This window comes from Cyprinodon variegatus, unplaced genomic scaffold, assembly GCF_000732505.1.
Source record: "Cyprinodon variegatus isolate N-32 unplaced genomic scaffold, C_variegatus-1.0 Scaffold1044, whole genome shotgun sequence".
In the NCBI taxonomy this organism is placed as follows: Eukaryota; Metazoa; Chordata; class Actinopteri; order Cyprinodontiformes; family Cyprinodontidae; genus Cyprinodon; species Cyprinodon variegatus.
In genome coordinates, this window is record NW_015151497.1 from 153,622 (window position 1) to 165,456 (window position 11,835).

At 36.4% G+C, this 11,835-nt stretch overlaps 2 protein-coding genes across 4 annotated transcripts in view; both read left to right on the forward strand.

The window, feature by feature from the left end:
• Nucleotides 1-564, forward strand: part of LOC107101008 (cohesin subunit SA-2-like) — a 49,434-nt gene extending 48,870 nt beyond the window's left edge. The window contains exon 34 of the mRNA XM_015399743.1: nucleotides 155-564. Within this exon, the coding sequence (XP_015255229.1) occupies nucleotides 155-178 (24 nt within the window). The 3' untranslated portion in view covers nucleotides 179-564. The remainder of the gene's footprint in view (nucleotides 1-154) is intronic.
• Nucleotides 565-4,446: 3,882 nt separating this feature from the next.
• The window catches only part of thoc2 (THO complex 2), a 39,169-nt gene continuing 31,780 nt past the window's right edge, over nucleotides 4,447-11,835 (forward strand). For all 3 annotated transcript variants that reach the window (XM_015399735.1, XM_015399732.1, XM_015399733.1), the window contains exons 1-7: nucleotides 4,447-4,589; nucleotides 8,575-8,630; nucleotides 9,884-9,975; nucleotides 10,164-10,215; nucleotides 10,296-10,366; nucleotides 11,401-11,522; nucleotides 11,590-11,723. In XM_015399735.1, the coding sequence (XP_015255221.1) occupies nucleotides 4,525-4,589; nucleotides 8,575-8,630; nucleotides 9,884-9,975; nucleotides 10,164-10,215; nucleotides 10,296-10,366; nucleotides 11,401-11,522; nucleotides 11,590-11,723 (592 nt within the window). In that variant the 5' untranslated portion in view covers nucleotides 4,447-4,524. The remainder of the gene's footprint in view (nucleotides 4,590-8,574; nucleotides 8,631-9,883; nucleotides 9,976-10,163; nucleotides 10,216-10,295; nucleotides 10,367-11,400; nucleotides 11,523-11,589; nucleotides 11,724-11,835) is intronic.

Below are 11,835 nucleotides of genomic sequence, written 5' to 3' on the forward strand. Positions count from 1 at the left end.
GCTACTTGCATGAACGCCCCTCTAAACATGGTCTAGCTCTACCAATCTACATACCACCAAGCTGCTTACTAAAAAAAAAGCTCAGTGAACTGTTACTTACTTTTACTGTTCCGTTTGTTGGGAATTTGACTCTAATTTTGTCTCTTTTTTTTAGGTTCTTAATGTTCCAATGTTCTAACACGAAGTGGACGGAGGACAATGCATCATCCAGATCCTCTTCTTGGAAGAAGAAATGACCGCTCTCTGTGAAATCTTTGAAAGGAAAAGGTTAAAATGAACTATTACAATGGTCTTTTGAAGACTCATTTATTTGCCTCTTTAACACTTAAAGACTTGGAGGTGGAGCCTTGAGTTGAATTAGAATTTAATCCTGAGTTTTAACCCCTTTTGATTGGTCCAACTGCAAGAGAACCAGGGTTCTGGTTCACTTTCTGATTCCTGGAGGAAATGCAGAATAATCAGTCTGGGTGTGAAAGCTAAATTCAGACTATGGCCATTTCTCAATTCACTACAATGCGAATAAGTACTTGTATTATCGCCAAGTATATTTTTGACAAGAACACAGGAAAGTGTGGACTCAGGGAGAACGGGAGCAGGCAGCATAAATATGGGTCAATTGGAACAGAAGCGTACTCTCGACATCTCACATTTAAAGCTAGTCTGGAGCTGCATTTGAACTCCTATTATTTATAGCCTCTAGATAGAAATAAGTTAAATTCATTATAAATTAATTTAATAAAACAATCAAACCTACGTCTGCTGTAGACGGCTAACGTTAGCCCTGGCTAGCCTCAGAGCCGATTGCCACAGTCCTCTCAACATCAGAACTTTTTAAAATTACCCACTAAATCAGTCAAAAGGCCATATAGTAATGCTTAAAGTATGTTTTTCGCCTCAAATGATATTAAAATATAATTTTGTGGAACAACGGCAACAGAAAATAGAACTTTTAACTTAGCACTCTGAGCTCTGTGAGCGCTAACCTGGAAGCTGCTGCTGCCGTGGTGCATGCTGGGACAGCTGTCGACAAGTCTTCTCTGATGCATGCTGGGTAAAGAGAGAGGGGTGAGAACAACATCCAGATACTGTCCGTTCTCTGTCTTGTGTTCTTGGGAATTGGAACAGTGCTTGGCTGATGAAGTTTCACGAGCACACAAGGACGCACAAGTACACAGATTGAGAAATGGCCTATATCTCTTTTTTTTTTCTTCCTTTTTTTCATTTGTTATATAAACAGTTGTCTGATGTAAATACATAGAGGCCAACGTTCAGGACAGGTGAACACAATTTCATTACCAATGATTTTCAGCCGTCTGATAATGAACCACTTTACTATTGCTGTTACTTCTAAAAAATAACGTTGGGTTTCTGTAATACCCACGAACCAAATATGCGATCGTAGAGTATTTCCAGAACAGCAGCGCCCTCTACATGGCAACTACATGAAATAAGGCGGTTAGTGTTATTGTGTTCACTTCTTGTCGTGGCGAGCCGTAGATTTTTGGCATGGCATGTAGCCATATATGGAGATCTATACGCAGTGAATCCTGATGTGAACTAGCTTGTTATGCTGTTTAAAAGGCCTTGCCCTCAGTGGTGTACAGCATCCTCACATTTCTTTGTGATGGTATTTTTAAGAAACATTTGTTCTGCTTTTATACCCTATAGATAACTTTGATTTATAGGTATTTTGTATTGACAATCAAATGTAAATGAAAGGTTTATAATCACGCTAATAATGCTTTTGAACTGAAATGGAACAGTGTTACTTTAGGTATGGCCAGTTGTTTCTTTTCTCTCTATGATTAAGGCTTTAATGTGGTTCTATAAAAATAGACGGTTGATTCTAACAGTTCCTGGAGATATTTACGGTCCCACCTGTACAATCCTGACCCACCCATAAACCTTTAATCTTTCCTATAGCCTGTTTTTACATTGTATTGTAACTAATATCTAATATTCCTCAACATTTTTGTTAAAAACAAAAAAAGGACTTGGAAAAACTCTGAGGAAAGTTTTGTTTGTTATTTTTTTAATCCCAGTATACAGCTGTGCAGAGGATTTTTTTATACGTTTTGGTTTTCCACTGTTATTAAGAAAATATTCTCAATTGCTAAGGCACAGAATACTTTAGAAAAATTATGATAGTATCTGACTTGTAAATTATACGGTTAAAAAGGTGTAATATATTGTGAGTGTGTGCGTTTATAGGTGCACTTTCTTCACGTGTGAAACTAGGTTGCGGTTAAAGAAAAACTATGCTACTCTGACATTAACCCAGCCATTTTTAAGTACGGCTCTACAGTTTTTACCTCGTTTCTCACAGTTTTCTTCTCTATACTGGCCCAGTTTGCAGATGCTACCTTTATAGAAGACAGTATAAGTGCATATTGTAGCTAGGAAAAAAAACAACAAAATTTTCTCTGTAAACTAGAGAGGGATAACCTGAGTATTTAGATAACCACATTAAAATAAGCTTTTGTGTCGGCGGAAATAGGAATGGTACATGATTATTTAGAGCATTTCAGTTTGCATTGTTTAGGTTTTTACATTGAATTCCTGGATACATCTGTTTGTTTATACATATTTAAATATTTGCATATATTAAATTTGTGATTTTTATTCTATTTACAAAGTGCCCATTGCATCTTTTAATATTTGTATTTATGTCCTGAAATGTAACACAACCCAATAAATCATTTAAAACTTGAATCATCATTTTTATTTAGATTCATTACATTTTTTTTTTTCTTTTTTTATTCTCTATACTTTTGTTCTCAGGACTGAGGTTAGCCGTATTTGAAGCTATACCAATCACACTGCGTGTGATTTCTCTTTGATGCAGAATATTTTGTTTATAAGGCAGACAACTAATGGGACCAATTTGCTCATTGCTTTGGTTCTAATGGTGCTAATGGTAATTCCTTGTAATGAGCTCTGGTTTAGTGAGCTCCAAGCGATCTTATTTTGCTAATGTATATTTTATATAGCCAGGCCAGGTAGAGCTGGTGGAAAAGGGGAATTAGGACACTTTATGTCCTACAGGAGCTGATGAGAAAAGTTTAATGTTTCGTTCTTTTTATTGATTTCTATTGGCAGTTGGTGAAAAAAAAACTTTTGATTAGCATTTTTGCCACCTACCGATAAGGAGTGGAATTTAGCAAATTAATTCATTTGTAGATTTTTTTTAATCAATTGATTTATATTAGACAGAAAAAAAATCCTTATATAGTTCTATGCAGAATTTAAACCAGGTAAAGCTAAAACTCTCCCAGTTAATACATTCTGGATAGAGCATTTTGACAGATACAAAAATTTTTTAATCAATGATAAAAAATGTTTGATAAATAATTGCTCAATTCACTCCAGTTAACAATTTGATTACCAATTTAGTTGACCATTATTTAATTAATTGATTAACCAGATTGCTTGAGCCCCAATACACACACACACACACATATATATATATATATATATATATATATATATATATATATATATGACCAAATTCTATTAAATAATATAGTTTCCTTTAAAAATTGAACAATTAATATGCTTGCTAGTTCTATTTTATTCTATATACCAAAATAACATTTTCCTAAATATTTTGAAAATATTCCTCACATAACTCTTCTCTCTTTTTCATATTAACAACACTCAGATATAACAAGCTCTATTATTTTATGTTTCTCACACTGGTCACCTTTACCAATATTATGCTCCTGTATTTTAAAAAGTTGAAAAATAAGTCCTGTCTGCCCAAAATATTTTTCTTGCTGTTATTTTATTTCATTTCTACTTCTTCCAGCTCTTATTTCTCCCACTATCTTTTGAATTTTATTAAAGTATCTTCCTTTTCTTCCTTCTGCTCTTCTTTCATCAGTGTTTGATGAGACTCTCTGCCCCAGAGTTGCTTGGTTTTACTGTGAATCTAATTTAATTTTAAATTTGTCATCACATTTTCTTTAACGTGCTGGTACCTAACAAATTACTTAACACTTATTCTGCTCTTAAATGTTTGAATGATTCTATTTTAAACTAAACAATGCAGAATTTGAATCTGAACATACTGTTTCCACTGGGTTTAACTAATAAATGATAATAATTATAATATTATACAGATTAATATCTCACCTTTACATCTACCTTTTATTTTCCCCAAGGAAAATCAAACACTAGAATTAGTTTAGGATTAAATAATATTAACTTTGTGAATTCAAATATGCAGAAAAAGGTGATAAATGTCAGCATATCTTTATATCACTAACCAAAAAAGTATTTGAAGCTGTTTGTTTTTTTTTTTTTTATCGTTTTTTATTTATTTGATAACTAAATGAAATCTTCCAGCTTGCGTTATTTAAGCGCTTAAAGTAAAATATGTTTTTTGTACATTAAGTTTTACGTTGACTCTCGCTTCATAGTCCCGCCGTACAGCAGGGAGCTAGCAGCGGCGGCTAACCACCACATTTGACCCTGTAGTGTGCCATGATGCTTAACTAGACATCCGGGCAGTGTATATGGAAGATGGCGACACTCATCCTCCCTGGCGAATGGATCAAAAACTGGGAAAAATCAGGAAAACACGAGTTGTGAGTACTTTTGAGCCCCCTAAATATCCATCTACTACAGAGGGTCATTTGGTCCCTAAAACAGAAATAAGGTCGCTAGCATTTAACCGCCCCAAGGGCTAATGTCTGAGCTAAGCTAGCAGTCGAATAACGTTAGCAAACAGTTAAAGTGCACTAACTTGTATCACTGAAAGCAAAATGGGGTGTATATATTATATATAGGTTTCATATAAAGGATACCCGCCTGCCGGGTACCCGTCAGCTTTATAAAAAAATGTTTTTAAATCTCGTCAGCTAGCTTACAAAATCTGGCTGCTAGCAGGCTAGCTAAATTTGTAAACACGCACCTAAGCTAGTTAGAAACCACCTAGCTAACAAAATGCTTACCTTATCTGATTACTAGTTGGTTTTTAAAGAGAAAGACCGCCAAAGATCTCAGAGAACGCCTTACAGATTAGTAGTAAACAGTTTGAGGAAAAATTCTTTCCAGGCAACATTTTTAAAACATGAAACTTGATAAACTGTGTGGAGGGAAACAACGGAGCTAGTTAGCAGTTTCGCTAGCTTTATTAAAGGCGATGCGAAGCGCTTTATTTAAAGTTTACTTGCATGTGTGTTAAATTAAAAGGAATGTATAAATTATAAATGCTAAAATAGTGTTGGCTGTGTGCTGACTTTCCGAAGAGATGCATATTGTGTGATAAGAAGGTGATAACGTTTTAGTTGGAAGCGCTACCGTTGTTCTTTATTAGCATAACAAATTAAACGGATTTTTACAACTAGCTGATAAACCGTGGAGGATGGCATTTGGTATTGATCGTCGATTTCAACCGACTGGATATTAAATTAGATTAAACTTTCCAGTATTCAACTAGTTATCCGTTAGAGTTGAGTACCTGTAAACAGTGGGAAATCTAAGCTGGATACACGTTTGCATTGCCCAAATAATGGAAGTGTTTGCATAAACGGAGATTTCCCCCATTTCTAAGAGTTTGTTTATCATAAATGTGGCGTTACACTCAGTTCTGGCTGCAATTAGTGACAGTGGGCCTTGCATACCTCAGAAAGGCCTGTAGTAGCAATGCTAAAGCTAAAAGTTAAACGCTTCTGTACGTGGCTGATAAGGTACTTACAGAAAACCGAGTTGCATAATTCTAACACATCGACCACATTACAACATTACCTTAAAAATAAACTGCTAATATCACTTCTCTTTAATCAATGAGCATATTAAATGGCACGTTAGCCACTGTGAGCTAATATAAAGGCTTTAAATGCCATTTTGAATCCATAAAAACGTGAGATTTGTCTGAAGTAAACAAATACAATTAGCAAATAATTGACCTATATAATGCGTTATGCAGGTAGATGAAGTTTTTTCTCAGCTCATTTTATTTTTAAATAAACATTAAGTGTTTGGATAAGGGTCCATTTAGCATTTTTTGCCAATTGTTACCGACGTCTTTATCTTATTAGACCGAAACAATCGGATTAACAAAAAAATTGGTTGCATGTTGCCACCTTTTGTTGCACTGTTTCCTTGCAACAAGAAGTTTCTGGGTTAAATTCCCAGCCTCTGCTTGGAGTTTGCATCTTCTCCCTGCGCATGTGTCGGTTCTCTCCGGGTACTCCGGCTTCCTCCCACAGTATAAAAACAGGACTGTTAGATTAATTGGCTTCTATAAATTGTCCGTATGTGTGTGCATGGTTGTGTGTCTCTATGTTGCCCTTCGACACACTGGCTACCAGTCCAGGGGGAACCTCGCCTCTCGCCGTTAGATTGCTGAAGATGGGAACCGCCCCCACCACAACCCTGATTGAATAAGTGGGATAAAATGATTGATGAGTCGTCAAATGATTTAGTAATCGATTAATGGTTAGGTGTAGTATAGAGACTCTAAATCAGACCCTTAGCTGACAGGGCACGTCACTTATAACTCTCAAGGAGATATAAGTTTCCCAGTTTAAACTCAGGAAAAATTGGCTTTTAGTGGCAGTGGGAACAGCTCCCTGATGCATGTCTATCACAGTCAAAGGACTCGGCAAGCAAGCCGCTTTAAAATTGCATGCTGTGGGAACAACCGTTAAATCTGTCTCTGTGAGCAACCACGCCCCCCGTGCAGAAGTCATGCAACCGTCGTCGCGCATCTCAAAAATAATCCTGACTACACGTCGGACGGTCGCAAACCCGCGGAGACCTCAAGCGGAAGTGCACAGACAAAAAGTAGCTGTGATTGGTCCTTGGTATGCCTTTCTGATTGTCTGTGTGGTCGTCCTTCTCGATTCGGTGCCTGGGCACGTCATTTTTTAAAAACCGAGGAACAACTACAATGGACAATTAAGACGAAGGGTTAACCAAGGAGGTTCGGAAGTGCAATCCGTCCAAGTTCTCCCGGGTTCTCGAATAGGCTCCCCCTTGCGCTTTGGCCAGAAACTGCTGTGCGTCCCTAGAAATTCCAGACTGACGGTGCAGAAGCATTCCAGCAAAACTGCTCCGCGACCGGACAAAAAGAGAAAAAAATTCTCTTGGCAATCGGAGGAGTTATGAAACTACCACCATTGAATTCATATTGATAAATAGTTTTTGCTAAAAAGTCCCATGGCCAAATACTCTTTTACTGTTGCAAAAATATTGAGCAAAATATTGAGATTAAAGTCTAGGGCATGATTTAATGATAACAGAGAAAATATAACATAAACAAGAAGCCTTTTGCTTTGAAAATCTGTGAAGAGCATGCAAATGATTATTTCGCTCCAAAATTTATGATTATGATTTGCATTTGTTTCCTTTAGTCACCATTAAAGCTTCAGATGGTTTTTCTACATTACCTCCTGTCTAAACAACATGTAAATCTATGCTCACATTGGTTTTCTAAGCTTATGTGAAACAGATTTTCTCTTAATGAATCTGCTGAAAGGTTTAAAACAGCCTGCCAGATAGGTTTGTGTCTGTAAACCTTTAACAACCTACTGTTTGTGATTATTTGTTTATAAAACTTCATATCCATACCAGAAATGTGACTCTCAAAAGATCATACTGCATAGTGTGGTTGAAGGTTCGCTGGTTGCCGCGGTGCTCTCAACTTCGGAATTTTTTTTTAAAATTACGCATTAAATTGGTAAATTGACCATATACTGATGCTTTAAAGTATAATATTCTTGCCTCAAATGATCTTAAAATGTACTTTTATTGAACAACAGCAACAGAAAAGAGAACTTTTAACTTTCAATGCAGACACATTTTCTAACAAACATCTGTAAATAAACATGTGTTTGTGTCTGAAATTGCCGACAAATAACCTACTAGTATTTATAAAAATATGATTATATTAAAATTTAGACCAGCTTGTTTTAAACTATATAAACTCATCTTTTGAATATAACGATTGATGTTTTAAAATGTTGATATAATCTCCATCCTTGGATAGGAACAGCAAGTAAATGTCTGATACTTCTACCCAACATAGAATCCCAACATCCTTTGCAAATGCACGGCCTGATATCGCAATAATGATTGTGATTACGAATTACTTTTTGCAGCTTGCACTAATGTTTCCTCTCCTCCTGACCGGCTCTATTCTTCGCCACAGTTTAATCTTGAAGAAAAATTAGAACATATTAATTCTTACATTTAGAAAATAATATATAAAAAATGATAAAAAGTTAAATAATACAATCTGTGAAAACAGCTAAAGAGCTCTCAAAACCATTTTTTAATTACAATGTTTTTTAAGTTTTGTTTCTTTAAAGTTTCCATTTACCAAATGTGTTTGCAACAATAATGGAACAAACTTCCCTCCATACTGTTGGATCAGAGAGGCAGCCATAAACATGCATTTTGGTTTGGTTAGTGTTGGCCTTAAAAATGAGGCTGTGATGTAACCTTAACAGAACTGACTTGTGTTAAATTGATTTGTTTGCACTTTATCTATTTATCGAGCTGCAGAAAATGATCCCTTTGTCATTTTAAAGTTAACTAAGGTCATATTTCTGTTTCATTTCCCAGTGTGCAACTCTGCAAAGAGCTAATAGAGAAAACAGATCATGGAAAAGATGTTAAAGGTAAGCAGGTTGATAATTTAATGGTCAGTGTTGGCTTGTCTGCATACAGAAAACCTCATCTTTTGAAAAAAAAGAAAAGTTGCTTTTTAGACGGTTTGCTAAGAGCCCTTGTAGTTTTCTGCCTTCCTTTCCAATCTGTCATTAAAATCAACTGGATTTGTCTTTTCTTATGAGTCCAGCAGTACTGTGCTGGAAATGTTCTGCAGTTACCTCACAGGGTTCCTGTGTTTAACTGGTGGAAATTGTTTATCTCAACATCTGCGGCCCGTCAAACTCTCTACATTTAGTAAATTCGAGTTTGCAGGACTTCAGTTTTTAACCTGCTTCAATTTTGGTATTTAAGATTTCGTGTCCTTTATTCATTAGCAGCTCGACAGAAAGATGAAATTATATGGTCAGTGATCGCCCTGTTACCGTGGCACCCAATTTAAGATAAAACTCCTGAACTAGGGCTCAAACCACTAATCATGATTTATCGGTTATTGAAATAATCGACTAATTTAGTAATCGATTAATCGTTAACTGGTATATAGAAACTCTAAAACATGTCTTTAGCTGACAGAGCGACCCACTTAGAGCTGAAATTATATAAATATTGGTGGAAAAAATGTAAACATGCAGCATTTAAGATAAAAAAGAAAAGTTTTGTTGGTTAATCTGCTCTATCCAGAACTCCTCAAGTGAAAGGTATTTAAGGAACCTTTGGCTATATGATTATTAATCAGCTAATCGAAAAATAATCTGTAGATTAATCAATTCGCAAAATAATCTTCAGTTGCAGCCCTATAGTGAACCTTTACAGCGATTAGATCTGATTTGTATCTTTTTTAGTATAGCAGCCGTAGATATGTGGGTTTTTTCCCTCTTTTCCAGCTGCACAGACCACCTACTGATTTTTTATCCTCACCGTCTTGTTTCAATAAACTGAACTGCTTCAAAAGATGCTGGTTAGTGCAGCTCATCGGCCGCTACGCTGAAAGCCAGTCCACAGGTTCCAATCCGTGACATACGCTGGTGCCATTTCAGAACCCTGGATCAGGGCAGCCCCATCCCTCTTTTTAAGAGGGACATGTTCGTGCTCAGCATTCAGTGTTCTATGAGAATCCACTGTGTTTGCCACAGACACCGCGTCCGATCTGAATGCACCATTAAAGGGACATTTTGAAGAAATAAGCCGGCTGTGGGGGTTGTTGATTTTGGGGTCGCTCCCTGTTCTGCATTGGAGCTCATACCTGTTTCCTTTTGTCCTTCAGATTTTCAGGCTGCTCTCTATGAGATCTGTTCACAGGTTGTCCAGGGTAACCTGAAGATTGATCTGGTCTCCACTGTCCTCGGGGAAATGATGGTAAGTAATGTTCAGCCCATCAGCTGTGCTGCTCAACTGTTTGTCATCTAATCAATTTAATGAACTAATCCCAGTTATACTGAAGCTTTTCTCGCTTCAACTACTGAAGTTCATTTGAAGATAATTATTCACAGTTTATGTTGGTTTATATTTCATATCTAATCTTCAACATTTATTTCATTTTTCAGGAACTCCGAGAGGATTTGCCATCAATTTTAGCAGATGTGTTCTGTATACTAGGTATGTTTCACAATCTGGGACACTAGTTATAGTTTCTGATGCTGCAACGATTGATGATGATGATGATTCCTTTTCATCAGATTTAGAAACTGGTGCACTAGAAGAGAAGAACAAACGGGACCAATATACTCATTTAGTAGGAGCCTGTTTGGTAAGAGCTTTTTACCTTCAATAATTAAGATTTTTGACTAATAAGAGTAAACAGTTTTGCATAAAACATGTCGGAGCGTCCCTCTGACGATGCTTTGAAACAAACTGGGTTGTTTTTAACAAGGCAAGTTTATTCCTGTTGCACATCTCAGTGGGAAGAGAATCCAAAGTGCTGTAGGGGGAAAAAAGAGAGGAGTACTAAGCAGCGACATAGTATGGAGTGAATTTCGTTTCACGGTTGTTGCGAGAATATAATCCATTTTGTGAACTGAAATAAAAAAAAAAGCGTAATCTGGAAGTCAAACTTTGAAAAGTATTTAATCAAAACAAGGGTTGGATAGTAAATTTGCTGTTTCTTTTTTAAATTGCAAATTTTTCAGAACACATTCTCTTCCCTTCTGGGGGCGGGCTTTTCTCTGGAGGGAAGAATGAAGACTTATATCTATTGCTCTGCAGGAACATTAGCAACAGCATTTTATTGGTCAATGGCTGCTTCAAGAGGGAGCGCTTGAATTGGGATGGGAGTGAAGTGAATGTGAAACGCAATTTTAAAAACAATAGAGTTCATAAAACTTTATTTGAAAAAGAAATTTGAAATAAAATTAGACCATATAAAATCTGTAAAGAAAAAAATAACGGAGCGCAAAGTTTTGAAAATCTGAGCAGCAGCAAAGCTTCTGTCAAAACCTTACTGGATTAAAACGTATTTTCATTTGGATTACATTTTCTTCAAATTTCCATTTAAAATCTGTTCTTTGCTTGAAAAAATAATGAAACAAAATTCCCTTCATAAACCTGAAGGGTTCCAGAGTTGGAGCTAATAGCAGCCGCCAGTGCTAGAACCTCAAACTGGGCTTTCTCCCATTGATTGGGGACTAAAATCTAATTTTGGTTTCTTCTCACACTCAGAGGCAACTTTTATGAATTATGGGTCAAATTTTGGTGCAGTTTCTATTATCTTAGGCTTCATACAACAGTTTTTCTGTCTGTTTAGTGTTCAAACTTTAACTTGCATGCTTTGTTTTGTTATGTCAGTCTTATGTACCAGAGGCCATCCTGAAGGAACGTCTGGACCCAGAAACCCTGGAATCACTCGGGCTGATAAAACAAGCTCATCAGTTTAATCAGAAGATTGTAAAAATCAAGACTAAGCTTTTGTAAGTAAGAACCTGCCTCTGCTGCATGACTCATGTCCAGAACGTAACATTTCACACTCTCTTCCAGTTACAAACAGCAGAAGTTTAACCTGCTGAGGGAGGAGAACGAGGGCTACGCCAAGCTGATCAGCGAGCTCGGCCAGGACCTGTCGGGGAATATCACCAGCAACCTTGTCCTTGAGAGTATAAAGTCCCTCATAGGTACTAATGTAGACCTGCCTCGTGTTCCTAGAGTCTTATTCAGTAGCCTGATTTCAAATGTTGAAGGAAACCTTTTTTTTTTTTTTTTTTTTATCGTTTTTTATTTATTTGA